General features: G+C 34.6%; 2 protein-coding genes across 4 annotated transcripts in view; both read right to left on the bottom strand.

Annotated features, from left to right (window-relative positions):
* The window catches only part of LOC148956409 (mitochondrial translation release factor in rescue), a 30,599-nt gene extending 23,520 nt beyond the window's left edge, over positions 1-7,079 (bottom strand). For both annotated transcript variants that reach the window (XM_089095252.1, XM_089095243.1), the window contains exon 1: positions 6,939-7,079. The gene's annotated coding sequence lies outside the window, so the exon portion shown is untranslated. The remainder of the gene's footprint in view (positions 1-6,938) is intronic.
* Positions 7,080-11,479: 4,400 nt separating this feature from the next.
* Positions 11,480-19,767, bottom strand: part of Pitslre (cyclin dependent kinase 11B pitslre) — an 81,139-nt gene continuing 72,851 nt past the window's right edge. For both annotated transcript variants that reach the window (XM_089095275.1, XM_089095266.1), the window contains 4 exons: positions 19,596-19,712; positions 16,902-17,050; positions 14,447-14,636; positions 11,480-11,632 (listed from right to left, as the gene is read on the bottom strand). In XM_089095275.1, the coding sequence (XP_088951401.1) occupies positions 11,531-11,632; positions 14,447-14,636; positions 16,902-17,050; positions 19,596-19,712 (558 nt within the window). In that variant the 3' untranslated portion in view covers positions 11,480-11,530. The remainder of the gene's footprint in view (positions 11,633-14,446; positions 14,637-16,901; positions 17,051-19,595; positions 19,713-19,767) is intronic.

Here is a 19,767-nt window from a genome sequence, read left to right on the forward strand (position 1 = left end):
AGGTCTGGAGGACCTTAAAGCTCTCAAATGGATCAAGGTGATGTATTTATTTAACAACAAACACAGCCTTTGTGCAAGAATCAATATGATTTACCCAAAACGGTTGACATGGGGTGAATCAAGTGAAAAAAACATGCATATAACATCATTTAAATCCACTATAATAAGAAAGAAATAAAGAAAAAATATAAATAAATAAAAGATTTAAAATAATAATAATACAGGGAAAGCAACTACATACCATGTCTATATTGTCGGGTTACACTCACCAGCCAACAAACAATTATAATTTAATTAAAATTGAGTCAAATCAAATCTCCTCCACAACTATTGTCTAGATGTATTGTAATAGCAGTATTGACTATTCCTTTCCAACTGTTGAGGTAATGCTAATTGGATGATAGCAGCTAAATTCATCTCTACTGAGACTTTTATATATGAGTGTAATGTGGGCATTCTTCCCATCCCACCAGATAAGTCTAGTGTCAAGAGATATCTAGAACAGTATGGTAAGAGAATAGTGATGGATTACATACTCTCTATAGATTTATATTGTGAGAGGGGGAGGGGAGTCTGGAAGATGGGCATCATCAGCAGCAGTGGAGATGGAGAAAACTGTTTGTTCAGCATGTTAGCTATTGCTGCTGGGCCACAGATTTTAGAACCATCTTTAACAGTCGAGTGCAGCCAATGCATTTTTCCAAAAAGTTTTGAGTTTAACATTGTTGCAGCTGTTATGGACTCTATATATCTTAATTAGTTTCCCAATATAAATAAAAAGTTCAGGGCTCTCAATTATTTTTGGTACTGTTTATGCTTGGCATAATGGATGTTCTAATGAATATTTGTATAAAACTGCTAGTAAATTGTTTTTCCATTCCTTGCCATTTTTATTTCCCTTGTAATATAAGGGAGTTTTTAATTGTCTTGTCTATTTGATAAACATCTTATTATCCATGGCTTTTAAGAAAAAAGTTTTCACTGTGAGCCATGAATTTTTTGCCTCTAAATTGTTGATATAGAACTTGACTTCTACAAAGTTGTATTGTGCCATTCCAGTTGAATTAGACAATAATTTATCTGCAAATGATTGGTGAATTCTGATTTTTTGAGGATATAGTCTAAAACTACATTGTTTTTTGCTTATGTAAACCATGACTGAGTTTATCTATGATTAGATATTTTGTTTTAACATTAGGATCCTTTGTTCAAAATTGGGTAGAAATTTCCAAGATTAAGCTCAGGCCTAATACACATGACCATGATCAGGTTCAATACTTAAATATCAGTACCTTCAGAACAGTTAGAATTGTAAGAAAAACGTTTAACACAGAATTGATGTAAAACAATCCAGTGTGGTATAACAGAGATTTTACAGTGATTTAACTGTTGAAGTGATGATTAGCTGTCATAATACTTTGTGTCTTAAAGCTTGCTTGCATTACTCATCACTAGCCTAGGTCTAGTAGGTTCATTAAATAAAAAACAACAAGTTTTTTCAACTGAAAGTAAGGAGCAATATTAAAATTTAAAACAAACAAAAATTATTATGTAAACAAGGGGGACTGCCCCCTCCTCAACACCTTGCTCTTTATCCTAAAGTTTTTCAACATTAAAAAAAAAAGTTACTTACTATTCTAATTAAATGACCCTTGTGTTTCAGGAGTCATTTTTAAAGAATTGAACCACATCCATGGAAAAATCCCCCTCCAACAGAAATATCCTCTGGGCAATTCAATCCTGGTGAAAATTTACCCTAGACAATTACCCTTAACAGCTCCATACGTAAAACTGATTCAGTAAAGAGAAAGCAAGACATATAAAGAAATTTTTCATAGGAATTCTGGCAAATTCCCCCAGTATACAATTTCCCCTGAAAAGCTCACCCCCTAGAAAATTCCCTCCCCATGGAAAGTCTACCCAATATATGCATACTTTCCAAAATACTAATACTGTACAAATACTATATGTACACAATGGGCAAATTTCATAACTTAAAGACCTCTCCCCAGGGGCTATGGGGGGTCATATTATCTCCAAAAACATAGTTATTAGACCTTTCAGCTATGCTAAACAAAACAGTGATCTCAGAATTTTTATCAGACAACTTCATGGAAAAAAGTGATGTGAGAGGGGGGCCTAGTTGCCTTCCAAGTTTTTTGGTCACTTAGAAAGGGCACTAGAACTTCTAATTTCCATTAGAGTGAGCCCTCTCCTAATTTTCTAGGCCCACTGGGTCTATACAATTACCTCTGGAGACAAAAAATAAATAAATAAACATGTAATCATGATCTTTTTTTTGACAAAAAGTACAAAATTCCACATTTTTGCGGATAGGAGCTTGAAACCTTTACAGTGGGGATCTCTGATATGCTGAATCTGATGGTGTGATTTTCATTAAGATGCTATGAATTTCAGGGGGTTTTCCCTCCTTTTTTTGAAAATCAGGCAAATTTTCTCAGGCTTGTAACCTTTGATGGGTATACCTAAACATAACAAAACTTACATATTTAAACTCAGCATAAAAATCCAATTCTTTTGATTTATATATATATATATATATATATATATATATATATATATATATATATATATATATATATATATATGAAAACTTGTACCTTAATCTATTTTTGTACATAATTTCTGTGAATATTGAGGCACTTGTCATAACATGGCACCAGATTTTGAATACCCTCCTCATAAAATTCTGCCACCTGACTTGTTAACCACTGTATCACAACTGTTTTGACTTTGTTATCATCTTGAAGATGCTGACCACCCAGGTGTTTCTTCAAGTGCAGGAACAAATGGTAGTCACTTGGCGCCAGATCAGGGCTGTATGGAGGATGATCCATGGGCGCCCATAAGGGGGGGGGGGAATATTTGTATTAATTAAAAAAAACTTTCCAGAATAAGTTTAAAAAAAAGTAAAGAGCTCTATTAAGCCAAAAATGGTCAGATATAAAGTCAAATAATCTTTCCAGCATAAAACTACAACAAATCACTATCAACAATTAAATGAAACTCAAAACAAACAGAAATTATAATAAATAGCTGAGTCAAACTCAAAACAAACAAAAATTAACATTATCAGGGCTGACAACCCCCAAGCCTTCTCAAGATCAGAACATAACTTAGGCTTTACTGAAAAAAAAAATGACCGTGGATTATCAGTTTAATATACCTATACTGATATTTATTCCTTAAAATAAAAAATGGGTTAAAAAAAGTGAGTAAAAACTTTTTTACTTATTTAAGTAAAAAAGTGAAAATATTTAAACATATTGTTTTCAGTAAAGTGCAAATTATGTTCTGGTCTTGGGAAGGCATGGGGGTTATCAGCCCTACTAATGTTAATTTTTGCTCGTTTCAAGTATGACTTGGCTATTTATTCCAATACCGTATCTGTTCATTTTGAGTTTTATTTATTTATTGATAGTGATTTGTGGTAGTTTTATGCTTGGATGATTACTTGACTTCATTTCCGCCCATTTTTTGCTTAATGGAGCTCTTTACTTTTCTTTGAAAAGCTAGTTTTGTGGAAAAAGTTTTTTTTAGATGAATTTCTGTTTGTTTTTTATTGACAAAGTCTTTTCATGAAAAAAATTTTTTATTTTATATCTTTTCCATTTTTTTCTATAAGAATCCATAGTTTGGCATAATTGTGGGGGTTTGACATGCCCAATATCCCTAAAGACATAGTTGCTAGACTGTTCTACTATGCTGAACAAAATAGTTGTCTCAAAATTTTGACCAAATGTGCTTGGGAAATAAATTGGCTTGAGAGATGAGCCATCCATTCTCTTTTTACTCTTAGAAAGGACCCCAGAACTTTTAATTTTGAATTGAATTAGCTTCTTTAAATATTTCAATGATATTTCTAGCTATAATAGAGTAGTGCTGCCTATGATATTATATGCCTTTTTGAAAACCTACATGTATACAGTTTTTTTTTTTCATTTAATTGGAATGCCCCCTAAACACTTCCTAGAAGTTTCACCATAATACTCTCAGTGTCATTAGTTACAGTAACTGTAGTTGTAGTAGATAATTTTGGAGACCACACTGCCTTTCCATGACGATAAAAAAAAAGTTTAAATTAGGGATATCCTTTTTAATAGACAGTGTATAGAAATTCACAAAAATACCAGATATTTCGGTCACATATACAGTGACTATTCTGAACTTTTATTTTGTAGTTGTAGTACTAAAAGTATACACATAGTGCCTTCTGCTTAGTTCAAAATCCCCCACAATTTACTCTTAAAGATCTAACTTAATATCAAATAACTAAATAATAATCAATAATAACTTAGTAATCAAATATTTCCTATATTTGATTACTGAAGACATTGTTATGTTCTCTTTGGACTATTGGCTACAAAATGACTATCTCAAAATTTTGATCGAATGTGTTTGGGGAAAAGATGATATCAGGGAGAGTGGGGGCTATTTTCTCTCCATCACGCTTGACTCTTAAAATGGAACTAGAACTATGCATTTCTAATCAAATGAGCCCCATCTAAGGTTCACAAGACCACCTCTTCATAAGAGCCTTACATCCCCCAGTGCATAACTTAAAACACTTATCCCCATGCTTTGGGGGGGAGGGGGGGGGTGTCGCCCCCAAAGGCCATGTTATGAGATCTTTGGACTATCTTTGAGCAAATGGCTATCTTAAAATTTCTATTAAATGCAATTGGGAGAAAATATGACGTGGGGGGCGGGTATAGCTGCCCTCCAATAAATTTGACTCTTAAAAATGGCTCTTCAACTTCTGATTTCCAATCCAATTAGCCACCTCTGAAGTTTACATGACCACTTTTTCTATACATGCCTTATATGCCCCAAGGGCGTAGCTTATAACCCTTGACCTGAGGGCTGTATGGGGGGGTGGGTTATCTTCAAAGACGTAATTTCTGGACCTTTCAACTATACTGAACAAAATGACTGTGTCAAAAATAGTGATTGAATATGTTTGGGGAAATGATCGGTGTATGGGGGGGGGGAGGGGGGCTGGTTGACCTCCAATCACCTTTGACTGTTAAAAAGGCCAGTAGAACTTCTGATTACCAATCAAATGAGTCCCCTCTGAGGTTTATATGAACACCCTTTCTATAAAAAACTTGATACCCCCACAGGGCATAATTAACAACACTTGCTCGGAGGGTTGTGGGGGGGGGGCTGTTATTTTCAAAGTCATAATTTCCAGACCTTTAAACTACACCAAACAAAATGACTATCTAAAATTTTGATTGGATGTGTTTGGGGAAGTGATTGACATGGGCAAGGGGGAGCTGGTTGCCCTCCATGAGCTGTTTTGAAATTCCTATGACATTTCTTTCTATAAGAAGTACCCTTGTCGAAAAAAATATATTGTGCCCACATCACTCTTTACTTAGGCAGTGCTATCATGCTGCCTATAATATTTTTTCTTGAGATTTTGATTATACAGCCCTGGAAGTGCCAATTAGACCAGGTAAGCACCCCCCCCCTAAAATTCAGCCTATGGGTGCCCATGGGATGATCTAGAGTTTTCCCTTTAAAAGATTTGATGAGATCTTTGGTCTGATTAGCCACATGTAGATAAGCATTGTCATGCCCATCTACCAAACAATACCCTTACTCAACTTGCCATGTCTTTTGTTCTGGATTGCATGATGCAGATTGTTCAATGTCTCACAATAAGATGCTGCATTAATTGTCTCACTACAAGGCAGAAACTCCACTAGCAATACTCCTTTTTTGTGACAAAAAACTGTGCACATGATTTTCTGGGCTTAAACTTCACGTTTTTGGGTGATGATGAATGTTGTCATTTAATGGATTGTTGAAATTGTATTTCATGGATGATGAAGTTGTAAAGTGTCTGTTTTCTCTCAAATTTTCTTTTACTTTCTGCACCAAATCTTCACTAAACACCAAAGGACACCCACTTTGTTCTTCATCATGCACATTTGTGCAGCCATCTTTAAATACTCTCACCCATTTCCTTACAATTCCATCACTCATAATGTTTTGTCCATAAACTTCACAGATCTCATGATGAATATTGATTGGTTTTATGCCTTTAGCAATAAGAAATTGTATAACAGCCCACACTTCACAATTGGCAGGACTCAGGATTGTTGGAGGCATCTTAAACATTCAGTAAACAATGTATACAATGGAGAATCAGACTGTAATGGCATCAGTGCATAGACAAGTGATGTAGGTAACCAGCATGCATGTGCAGAATGCCAACCTTAGCACTGTGATGGTGGAATTGCAAAATGGTACTTACTTAAAAACATGCCTTGTATAGGCCTATATAGGCTATTGGTATCAAAATTCTGTTTTTTAGAGCTTTGGTTACAATTGATCCAGTTTGCTGCTTACTTACAGTTTGTCCAAGTGTGGGCAATGTCCAAGAGTAAGAGAGGGGCTTAGACAGAATTGTGATGATAGAAGCCATTTTATTTGGGAAGATTGTTGGGTCAATGTATACCAAATCATATTATTGAGTTTCAAATAAAGTGAATACACCATTTGATGCCTTTTTTTATGCTGATTACAAATATAATAAGCATTTCTATTATAAATTAATTCCCTCCTCCCCCCCTATATCGAAGACACGAACACCACACCTTAATTGGCCGTTATAGAGGGGGGGACTGTAACTCCGTGCTGTCAGAGATGATTTTTCTATTTGTACTCAGCACAAAAAAAGGCATCGAATGGTGTATTCACTTTAGTCCTAACTCAATAATATGATTTGGTATATATTGACCAATTGTTGAATAGGGAGTCAAAAGAGATTTTTCTTTTGTAGGCTAATTAGTTTTGGATCAGAAAAATAATCTTACAACAATATTGAACATTATCAATAGTAACACAATGAATTAATTTCAGAATACAAAGAAAACTAAAGTGAATAGTAGCCTAATTTGGAATACCTGATAGGCTAAAGTGATTTCTTTTTCAGTAGTAAGGTGCTTTCCTTTGGCAAATTCCTTGGATATCCTTTTATAAAAAAACTTTTGATCCGTGAATGTGAGACTTCTACCATATATTAGAATAGCGCGATAAAGTTGAAAAATTTCTTTCCTGGAAGGTACCACCATATCAATAGGTTTTCAATTGCACATGCTTTGTAATTTCAAAAAGTATTCTATTTTTAGTGTTGCTGACAAAGCGATACTTCTTGTTTACTCCTTTAAGGGCTAGGCACAAACAGCTGATTTCGGGGACCAATTTCAGCAAGGATGTATTCCACGTCGAGTGATTCTAATTAATGATGCTAAGAGGAGGGGCTTAGAGACGTTTATCGGTGATTAATCATCATTAATTACGATTAATTTACAGTAATCTTTAAATACGATTAATTACATGCCTGAAGCTCTAAAGCCCTAGTACATTCCTTGTCTAGAATTTCATTAATGATGATTAATCACCGAAAAACGTCACTAAGCCCCGTCTCTTAGCATCATTAATTTAAATCACTCGACGTGGAATACACCTTTGCTGAAATCGGTTCCCGAAATCAGCTACGTGTGCCTAGCCCTTAAAGTACAAAAAGGTCACGCAAAAACACACAGAAAACCAAGTAAAAAGTTCAACCTTAGCCGCGTTTTCAGGCTCAGCGGCTTCGAACACGGGTTGTTCTTGTATAGTTTCAAGTTTTTCGTCTAGTTTCAGCGGGTTCGAAGTTTCAACCCCGTGTTTGATGCACTGATGCACAACGCTTGATGCACTAGACGAGAACAACCCGCGTTTGAAGACGGGTTGTTCACGGCTCAGCGGGTTGTTCTCGTCTAGTGCATCAAGCGTTGTGCATCAGTGCATCTAGTGCATCAAACACGGGGTTGAAACTTCGAACCCGCTGAAACTAGACGAAAAACTAGAAACTTGAAACTAGACGAGAACAACCCGTGTTCGAACCCGCTGAGCCTGAAAACGCGGCTCTTCATCGTTCTTTATTTGTCTTCTTAAACAAAGATCGCCGAAATCGACCAAAGATAAAAAAAAAAACTATGAAAAAATGATACTATTTTAGTGGTTAGCCTCTCCAGAAAGAAATATGGTAATTAAAACAATTCTTAATTCATAATATGCTTCAAATCTATACAGATATTCCTGGTGCTTTCACTCTCACTCACTTGCTCCCATAATATATACTCCATAGGTAAACTCTTTTTTTCTATGAATTGAATTTTTACACATTCAATGCTTTTAATAAAAATACTTCTTTCAAAAATTCAAATTGGAATATTTCTCTTTTTTTGCATACAGTTTTATTGTCTTCTTGTGGTTTTGTTGACATTAACCACTTACAGCTGTCCTTAGCAGACACTCCTTAACAAAAGCTATTCTAGATGACCTCATCTTGAAAGTCACTGAAATGATCACTCTGTCAGTGGTGTCAATCCAAGATAATATAGCAACGGGGGGGGGGGGGGATAAATATAATATTTAAAATCTAGGAGGATAAATATGTTATTTCAATGGAAAATACCAAAAAACGCACTTTCAAAGGATAAATGTCCCTTCAGATTGACGCCAGTAGACCTTATATTTCATAAAGTATTGCTATATGATTATTAAACCCCTCTAGTCAAGGCCGTACTCAGGATTTTTTTTGGAGGGGTTTTTACTCAAAGATTTTTTTTCGGGGGGGGGGGGGATTACACAAAAAAAACTCAAAAAACTCATACAAAATTTGTTTATATCCATTTTTGTGGATTATAGGACCTAGAATCAATTTTCTTAGTTAATTTCGGAAAACATTTTTCATATCTCTATAGAGTCAAAGCTTAAACCATGATCGCTTCAAACAGCCTCAGGAAGTCCATAGTAAGCAATAATATTTCCCCAGAGAAATTTTATTGTTTTCTATATTCACAGCGGGTATGCCCTTCAATACTATGCCTTTCAATACAATAATTAAAAATTGTATTTATAAGCAAATATTCACAATCAAAATTTTAAACTAAACCCGCCTCCTTGTACTTGCCGACGATCTTGAGCTCCAGTGCCAGCACTAACAAAAAATCTTCCAATCACATCGTCGTCGTTATCCTGAAAATCATATTATTGAGTTTCAAATAAAGTGAATACACCATTTGATGCCTTTTTTTATGCTGATTACAAATATAATAAGCATTTACCTCAGAAATTAATTTCAGCCCCCCCCCCTATATCGACTATACCTAACATACCCCGTACAGGGCATGTATAGGGGGGGGGGGCGGAAATTCATTTATGAGAGAAATGCTGGTTATATTTATAATAAGCACAAAAAAAGGCATCGAATGGTGTATTCACTTTAGTCCTAACTCAATAATATGATTTGGTATATATTGACCAATTGTTGAATAGGGAGTCAAAAGAGATTTTTCTTTTGTAGGCTAATTAGTTTTGGATCAGAAAAATAATCTTACAACAATATTGAACATTATCAATAGTAACACAATGAATTAATTTCAGAATACAAAGAAAACTAAAGTGAATAGTAGCCTAATTTGGAATACCTGATAGGCTAAAGTGATTTCTTTTTCAGTAGTAAGGTGCTTTCCTTTGGCAAATTCCTTGGATATCCTTTTATAAAAAAACTTTTGATCCGTGAATGTGAGACTTCTACCATATATTAGAATAGCGCGATAAAGTTGAAAAATTTCTTTCCTGGAAGGTACCACCATATCAATAGGTTTTCAATTGCACATGCTTTGTAATTTCAAAAAGTATTCTATTTTTAGTGTTGCTGACAAAGCGATACTTCTTGTTTACTCCTTTAAGGGCTAGGCACAAACAGCTGATTTCGGGGACCAATTTCAGCAAGGATGTATTCCACGTCGAGTGATTCTAATTAATGATGCTAAGAGGAGGGGCTTAGAGACGTTTATCGGTGATTAATCATCATTAATTACGATTAATTTACAGTAATCTTTAAATACGATTAATTACATGCCTGAAGCTCTAAAGCCCTAGTACATTCCTTGTCTAGAATTTCATTAATGATGATTAATCACCGAAAAACGTCACTAAGCCCCGTCTCTTAGCATCATTAATTTAAATCACTCGACGTGGAATACACCTTTGCTGAAATCGGTTCCCGAAATCAGCTACGTGTGCCTAGCCCTTAAAGTACAAAAAGGTCACGCAAAAACACACAGAAAACCAAGTAAAAAGTTCAACCTTAGCCGCGTTTTCAGGCTCAGCGGGTTCCAACACGGGTTGTTCTTGTCTAGTTTTAAGTTTTTCGTCTAGTTTCAGCGGGTTCGAAGTTTCAACCCCGTGTTTGATGCACTGATGCACAACGCTTGATGCACTAAACGAGAACAACCCGTGTTCGAAGACGGGTTGTTCACGGCTCTGCGGGTTGTTCTCGTTTAGTGCATCAAGCGTTGTGCATCAGTGCATCTAGTGCATCAAACACGGGGTTGAAACTTCGAACCCGCTGAAACTAGACGAAAAACTAGAAACTTGAAACTAGACGAGAACAACCCGTGTTCGAACCCGCTGAGCCTGAAAACGCGGCTCTTCATCGTTCTTTATTTGTCTTCTTAAACAAAGATCGCCGAAATCGACCAAAGATAAAAAAAAAACTATGAAAAAATGATACTATTTTAGTGGTTAGCCTCTCCAGAAAGAAATATGGTAATTAAAACAATTCTTAATTCATAATATGCTTCAAATCTATACAGATATTCCTGGTGCTTTCACTCTCACTCACTTGCTCCCATAATATATACTCCATAGGTAAACTCTTTTTTTCTATGAATTGAATTTTTACACATTCAATGCTTTTAATAAAAATACTTCTTTCAAAAATTCAAATTGGAATATTTCTCTTTTTTTGCATACAGTTTTATTGTCTTCTTGTGGTTTTGTTGACATTAACCACTTACAGCTGTCCTTAGCAGACACTCCTTAACAAAAGCTATTCTAGATGACCTCATCTTGAAAGTCACTGAAATGATCACTCTGTCAGTGGTGTCAATCCAAGATAATATAGCAACGGGGGGGGGGGGGGATAAATATAATATTTAAAATCTAGGAGGATAAATATGTTATTTCAATGGAAAATACCAAAAAACGCACTTTCAAAGGATAAATGTCCCTTCAGATTGACGCCAGTAGACCTTATATTTCATAAAGTATTGCTATATGATTATTAAACCCCTCTAGTCAAGGCCGTACTCAGGATTTTTTTTGGAGGGGTTTTTACTCAAAGATTGTTTTTCGGGGGGGGGGGGATTACACAAAAAAAACTCAAAAAACGCATAAAAAATTTGTTTATATCCAGTTTTGTGGATTATAGGACCTAGAATCAATTTTCTTAGTTAATTTCGGAAAACATTTTTCATATCTCTATAGAGTCAAAGCTTAAACCATGATCGCTTCAAACAGCCTCAGGAAGTCCATAGTAAGCAATAATATTTCCCCAGAGAAATTTTATTGTTTTCTATATTCACAGCGGGTATGCCCTTCAATACTATGCCTTTCAATACAATAATTAAAAATTGTATTTATAAGCAAATATTCACAATCAAAATTTTAAACTAAACCCGCCTCCTTGTACTTGCCGACGATCTTGAGCTCCAGTGCCAGCACTAACAAAAAATCTTCCAATCACATCGTCGTCGTTATCCTGAAAAACAATTAAGGTTGGAATAAAGAGCACTAAAGAGCTGCATGAAGAAGAAGGAAAAAGAAGTTTGTATTGTTGTTTATTTTACCAACTCTTACAGGTTGAATATAAACAGAGCTAGTATTCAAATCGCATGAAATGCTTTTAAAAACTGTATTTGGCCATTCACCTATTTTTTGTTGTCTTTTTCTAATGTTAGCTTCCAAAGAATATTTATCACTTGAAAAAAAAGTGTTTTTTGTTCTTTCAACCTCAACTCATTAAAAAAGAAAGAAAATAGATTCGATAATAATATGTCAAATGGTCAAAAACTTGCATTTTATAAATAATTATATATTCCCGTCTTCATTCTCGTCAAGATATGTGGTCCAAGCTGCGCTGAATCTATACAAAACAAACAAATAAGCAGCAAGGTATTTTGAGAAGGCTTTTTGAAATGATTCAATCGAAACAACTACAGATTATTTTTTGTATTGCCCTTGCTACTGTCAAATGGGCTATACCAAATTTAAGTTATTAAGTTCGAATAAGGTGAATGATGTGGCCCTAGTCTTAGAAATGAAATAATTATCAAAGGTGTGATCGGTAACCATATACAACAAAACTAAATTATCCAGAGGAATTTTTGTAAGATACAGTAACGGTCAAACTAGGGACGTACCCAAGGGGGGCCTTGAGCCCCAGACCGTAACTCCAAACTGTAAGATTTTACATAGCGTGTTCTGATTCTAGAGGCCGATAAATCCAGTTATTGGGTCCAGGTCACAGACAAAATGCATGCAATGGAGTTCAATTGAAATAATTATATGGTACTAATCAGTTTGGTGCTTTTGCTCGTCTATCCTCAGTTTCTCAGGCTTCTAGCATGCATGAACGTTATCATACATAGCCTAGAGGCCATGGGCGTAGGGTGGGGGGGGCTGCGGGGGAAACTGCCCCCCCCCCCCCTAGACCTTCAAATTTACATTAAATATGGCTGAAAAAGCAGTTGATAAAACTCCATCAAACTATCGACTGCCCCCCCCCCTAGACAATATCTGCCCCCCCCCCTAGACAATATGCTGCCTACGCCCATGCTAGAGGCATTAGTGTTGGGCGATATTTTGATTAAACGATATGCCGATATTTTTACTGTCGATATTCGATAATCGATATATCGATTTCGATATTTTCTGATAAGTTTTTTGCTCAGATTAACTTTAGGGTTTGACAAAATTCAATAACGAAATTTGGAATTAAAGAGTATTTTGAACCTTTTTTTTCCAAATTATTAATAAAACAAATAAACTTCCATTACATGAATGAACATTACAAAAACCCTGATTTGGAATTACTCGGGCTCAGGATAAAGAAAAATAAGCTCATGGCTATTTTTGGATATTCAAATCAACAACATGTCAATATTTTCCCCTGAGAATTGGTTCAGCCATTCAGTGAATAAGTAAAAAAAAGTATATTTTTTCAACTGAAAGCAAGGAACAACATTAAAACTTAAAAGAGCATAAATTTTCCCGTATATAAGGGGAAAACCCCTCTCAATACCTCGCTCTTCACGCCAAAGTTTCTTTTTGTATTTCAAAAATCTACTGACTCAAATTATACGGCTCTTGTATTTCAGGAGTTGTTTTAAAATAATTGGGACAAAAAGTTAAAATTAGAGTAAAGAGTGATGTGTTGGGGAGGGGGATCCACCTTCATATACGGGATAATTTCTGATTGTTTTAATGCTGCTCATTACTTGTAGTTGAAAAATTAGTTTTTTATTTAATTTCTGATCGTTTTTCAAATAACGCCGGAAAATAAACATTTTCTCTCTATGGACAATCTCCCCCCAAGAAAATTCCTCATTGGAAAGTTTCTCCCGCGTAAGATCCTCCTTCCTCCAGATAATTCTATCCCTGCTAAAATTTCCCCAAAAAAAAAAAACTTCTTGCGGACAATACCATCAGGAAAATTATTTTTAGCCTATTTTGTTTGAAAAAAAAAGACTTGTTTTCCTTGTAATTTCTAATCTTTTGTCAAATCATGCCGGAAATTCTCCATTCATGGAATTTTTTTCTGGAATTTCTACCCTCTTAACGTCTCAACGGAAGGTTTCTCCCGCGTGAAGTTCCCCCAAGAAGAATATCTCCTGTGGAAAATCAACCCCCCCCACGGCAATATCTACCTGACAACTTCAACCCCTTTGAAAATTTTACCGGGCTATTTCCTGGGAAGAACTTCAAATGTGTAATTGGCAAAAGAAAGTAGGTAAAATTAAATTAATTTCATATAAGAATTCCAATAAATACCTCTGATTATAGTTTCCCTTTGAAAGTTCATCCCTGGAAACTCCCCCCCCACGGTAAATTCTCACGTTGGACCCCCCCCCCCCCAGACACACACATAAAACCGCAGAAATCAACCCTAGTTGTTATGTTTTTATAGTAGCTAACCTCATTTCCTTAGTATTATATCCATCTACAATTTTTGATACTAAAAAAATATAATATAAAAAAAAAAAAAAAAAAAAAAAATCAAAGCACTTGACGATTTGAACTAGACTACCACTCAAATTTTATTTTGATTACGTTCTACGCTTCTTTACAACGGGATCTAAGTACTATTGCAAGATTTGCTGTTTAAGTCTCCAAGAGGACAAAAGTAGACTGATTTAAGAATTTTTCATGTTGTTGACATATTTAAACCTTGTTATCATATTTATATAATAGATACTTCCATTCCAAATCTAACATCATGTTTAGTATTATATTTATCCTCAGTTTTCAGCTATCGGGGCGAAAAATCAAATGTTTGTGTTAAGACGTTTCTTACCAGATTTTTGTATTCCAGCCCTCCAGAGGGCGGCTTAGGGCTGGCTGCCCTTTTGGGACCTCCCATTTCACTTTTTGCAGGCCATGTAGGAAACATTTCTTTTGAAATAGGCAAGGGACTCTCTTGGAAGAAACGATGCTTCATCGCTGCTTCTGCAGTTATCCTTTTGACTGGGTCATATGTTAGCAACCTAAAAAAAAAGCAGTAATTCTCAGAGGAAAACCAAATAAAGAAAGAAAGTGGCAAAAAAAAAAAAAAACAACAACAAAACGAATAATAACAACAACAAACAAATCTATACAAATAGATACAAATCTGCTACAGAGATACAAAGATGTTCTTGCAACCCTATACAAACTTTGAAACTCACCAAAAATATTTTAGGTTGGCGGTCGGCCCCTGCTTTTGCCCTACATATGGATGCTTGAATGAAAATCTTGTTCATTTTGTATCCGAGTGTGAAGAGCTGTTTGAGCTGCGGAATGATAGTTTTGGACGAGTGTTTGGGAGTGAATGCTGGTTTATTGAGAGGATGTCTGAGAGGAAAGCGTGGGCTATTAGGATTAAAAATAGGAAATTACATCCGAGGGGATTGTTTGTTAAGGTTTGTTAGCAGTTGAATTTTACTATGGTTGTTGTTTGGTCGGTTAAATTTTTGACTTTGCTGTGCGTTTTTCGTTTTTTTTTTTGTTGGTTTGTACTATTTAAAGTTGTATTTAATTCCTCAAGCTTTGTTTGTAGGCTGTATTTTGTGTTGCTATGGTCCGGAAGCTTTTTGAAATAAATCTTATCTTATTGTTAGTTTATTCTAATAGATAAATATATTTAAGAATTTTCCATCTATAAAAGGACGAACTGCAGCTTATTGGGCACCGAAGCAAATAATCAATTTAACAATTTTCAATAAGCACTTTTGATCACAGTTCAAGAACAGGAATTGCTTATTGAACACCAAAAGATCACAAAAATCAATTGCAATAAGCTTATTGAACGCGGGATATAGTTCAAGATGTAACCATAATTAAGAATTTGGTTTAAGGACAAGGAATTGAGAGCGCATTTTTTTTTTTTTTAGAAAATCTCAAATAAAGTACATAGAATCCAAAGCTTTTGCGTTTTATCAAGGAAAATCAAGAACAAAACGAAGAAACACCATACAGCGAATGTCTCATAAACATATAACACCACTATCTATAATAAGACATCAGACATGGAAGTAACCTGAGGATAGTTTCCTGACGAACACAATACTCAGTCAGTAAAGAAAACAAGCAAAAATGGGGTTTTTAAAGGTCAAATGAAAATACTGACAAAACACGACAAAGCGAACATTTCGAGGGGACAAACGCCTCTCTTCTTCAGCGCGAAACGTTCAAATTTGATGGCTGTTCAAATTTTAGGATTTTTTTTTTGTAAATCGCGGTGAATGACCCGCTTTTATGGTTGTTAGGTATTTAGTTTTAATTCTTATAATTTCTGGCTTTTATTGAATTTTATTCACCTTTGAATTTTTTGTTTTTTTCATTGTTTTTTTTTTCACATTCACATTGACTTTCCACGTTTTATTTTGTTGGTTTTTTCTTCGGCACTCTCATTAAATATATTTTTTCGTTTTGCACTGAAGAAGAGAGGCATTTGCCCCCTCGAAATGTTCATTTTGTTGTGTTTTGTCAGTACTTTCATTTGGCATTGAAAAACCCTATTTTTGCTCGTTTTCCTTTCTTGTTATGTCAGGCCAATGTGGTTTGAGAACTACTTACTCAGTCAGTTGTTATTCTGCTTATTCGGTCTTATCATATTCGTTTTTTGTCTGTTTGGTTATTATCTATTCAGTCTCATTATAATTTAAACGACGTCTTTGACACAATCATCTATGTGAAAATAAGACCTCAAATGAACCGAATCCGTAATGATCCATCTCATGAAGATAAATATTTTTGTTAAAAGCTCAAAACATAGTAATTCGGTTCTCAGATATGGTGACTGAGATTGTGATGAATTCATCTTAATCATTTTTAAACTTTTTTCTTTTAAAGATCCTGTAAATTTTCTTATTCTAGTGACTTCCGAGAGATAACTTCAAAATCAATGTTCAATAAGTATTTAGAATTATTTGAAATGCTGACTCTTAGACGTTTTAAACTTCAACCTTCTATTTTTAAGAACTTCAATTACTATGAATAAGGTTTTCTCTGCATTAACCTGTAATTTGTGATTATTATTTTGAAACCAAACGGTTAATTTAATTACACAGAGCATGAATACCTTATTCTTTAGGTAGTATGAGAATTGGACCAACATTAAAAAAAGTTGGGAGACATCATCTATCATGAAGTTTAACAGCGATAAATTTAAAAATTATAAAATGAAGCATTGATGAGCAACTAGGTTGGAAAACTGAAAAAAAAAAAAAAACAGTTTACGTATGCAAAGAAAATAAAAACAGAAGGCATACTTGACCAACAGGTCTAATCCTGATTCTCCAATGAGCTTTAGATAACGCTGTCGAAGGTTTCCGGGAGGATGATCCGGAAATGACATTTTGGTAATGGCAGGGAGCTTCGAATAGCCTTTCCATATTTCCTCATTTGGTGTACCAAGTTCCTAAGAAAAAATTACTTATTCCAAAATTCAAAGAATTAATGAAATGAAACACTTTAGATAAACCGCAAGGAAACAATCACGGTTCAAATCAAGCAAACTTCCAAATTTATTCAGCCGTTCCAAAAGGGCGGTAACAGGATTAGTAGTCCAATTTTTTTACTCTTACTCTAGAGTTACTGCCCCAAGATCTGAGGCTAAGAAGATACTAACAATACAAAATAAAACAAGATTGAATGTCTCTTTTGTCCCATGCCCATTATATGGGTCAGAAGAGAGATAATGACAGAACATGCAGAGAAGCAAAGTACTGTATAAGCGGACAAGCAATAAACGGTTACGCGACAGAAAACTGCTAAAAAGGAATAAACAGCTATAAGAAGCATTTTCTGCCAAATGCTGAATAAAAGCAGAACGACTTGACTAGCTTTTGTGCAATCGGGAAGCCCAGATAGGCAATTCTACTAAAAGTTTTACAAACATGATTAATGAGCCAAACAGAAACGGTAGAGGATGTTGGAACAAATAAATGGATTTAAGGGTCAATCACAAGCATTTCACTTTTACTCTTATTAAGTGTTAGACCAGACTTGAGGATACGAATTGTCAAGCCAAGAAGAATTTTCTTGAATACGAAAAAATAACAATTTCTATAACATGTATGTTATTAATATACGTAACTCATATGGTTTATAAAAATAAAAAAGCTTAAATTTTGCTTATTTTTAGTTAACTAGAATCGTCTGAATGGGAAGGAGATGTTCAGATCTGTGGCCACAGGAATATTGAGATTCCTTATACACCGAGACTATATCCAGCATACGTGCCTCGTTGTAGCTGTGGAAATTTTTACGTATATTAAACCAATCCTTAAGTGTGATCAAGATATATCAGATAAAACTAATTTAAAAAATATTACCAGACAAATGAAAAAAAGTTTAGTGTAACTTCATTGATGAAATAGAGAAAGGCAGCTTTCTTAAAATAAGCTAAGCAAAAGAAAACTATCTTGAAAAAATTATTCCCAAACTGAACTGTTCCCAAATGGGAACTCGACCCTTTCTATTTAATGGATGGAAAACAGGATTTTTATGTTTTGAAGCTGCTGCACTCTGTGAGCGAATCATTTATAATAAAAAGCCACACACACCATTTCTTTATTTTTCACAGAAAGGACACAGTATGCAAATAAAACATATTTAAGATAGAGTATACAAGGTAATTAATTATAAATATAATTATCCGTTTCTGATATCAAAGCCCAAAATAACCAACGATACCGTTAGCTTTAGATTTTTTTTTTGCCCTTATAATTTGTCAGTTGTATTTGACGATTTTCTTTTTTCGAAGCATTTAACCCCTTTCTAACAAAGGGGATAGGGACATTTTAATTTTAAGTCTCCAGTTCCTTTCTACTTTCTACTTAAATGGCATAAACTTGATGGTCAAGTGGTAAAATTCTATTTTTTTTTTCTTTTCAAAAGAAAATGAGGTCCAGAGACTGCTTGTAGGCTGCAGATGTTTACAACCTGAAAATTGACGCTTAAAAAAAAACAAAAAAACAAAAAAAAACATACAAACGAGTTTCATCCAGATGGAGAGAAATTTATCCGGATTGCAAAAAAAGAAGAAGATAGGCTATGTAACCTATAAACATAAATCCCTGGGAGAATAAAAACCATTATCCAGAAAGGTTAATCAAGCGTATTTTAGGGTTAGTAAATAAATTTTACAAAATTAAAACAACCAAAACTTTCACAGTTGTTCCGATGCTAAATAAATCAAGACTACAAAACAAGCAACATAGAAAAAGAAGACATTTTCTTAATTTGGATTTTAATGTAAAACCGTCCTGCAAAAATCAGTCCCGGATCTCTCAGCATGAAACTTAGTCAAATGGACTCCTGAAAAACACATTCAGGTGTTGGTGAGCCAGGTCATTTTTTTTTTTTTTTTGATCAGTGAATTTTCTTTATGGTATAAAAGTTCGTTTTTAGAGAGTATCCTTACAAACGTAAAAAAATAAGAATGAACTGGATATTTTGACATTAGAGTCTGAAAAAATATAGGATCCTCAAACTGGCCTATGAGAGGCTCATAACATAGGAAAAGGTTACTAATGAACCAAACCAGGGTGTAAGCCAAGATTTTATCTTATGTATCGTGCAAATTTAACTAAAGACTGGACATCGTTCTAATGTTTAGTAAGTTATTATGGCGTCTCACTTAAAAGACAAGATCAATAGAATCCCAATCTGCACTCCTAAGCCTAAAATTCACATATCAAGGAACCATGCCCTGTTGCAATCAACATTTTAATGAAGTCATCTAAAACAGCCAATGAAGAAACATCTCATTTCGTTAGTAAATCTGGACTATTTCAAAGCGAAAAACATGGTTTTCTCTTTGGAGACATGGTTGTTTGATTTACTGACATTTATATGAGTATGGATACTTAAGTATATATATATACATCAAATCTCATTTCATCTTATTTCGGGAAGCTATACAAGACACACTTTCTTACTGTTGAGTATACTAAATTTACCTTAAATATTTTCCCGATCTCATCAACTTCTGACTTTCCTGGGAACATAGGCTCCATTTGAATCAGCTCGCCAAAAATGCACCCTGTAGACCAAACGTCTACCGCGGTAGAGTATAACTGGAAAAGAACACTAGTCAAAACATTTGACACTTTAATATTTACAACCAAAATA

This window comes from Artemia sp. Qi Xiang Cuo, chromosome 1 (assembly GCF_049724085.1).
Source record: "Artemia sp. Qi Xiang Cuo chromosome 1, ASM4972408v1, whole genome shotgun sequence".
Lineage (NCBI taxonomy): Eukaryota > Metazoa > Arthropoda > Branchiopoda > Anostraca > Artemiidae > Artemia > Artemia sp. Qi Xiang Cuo.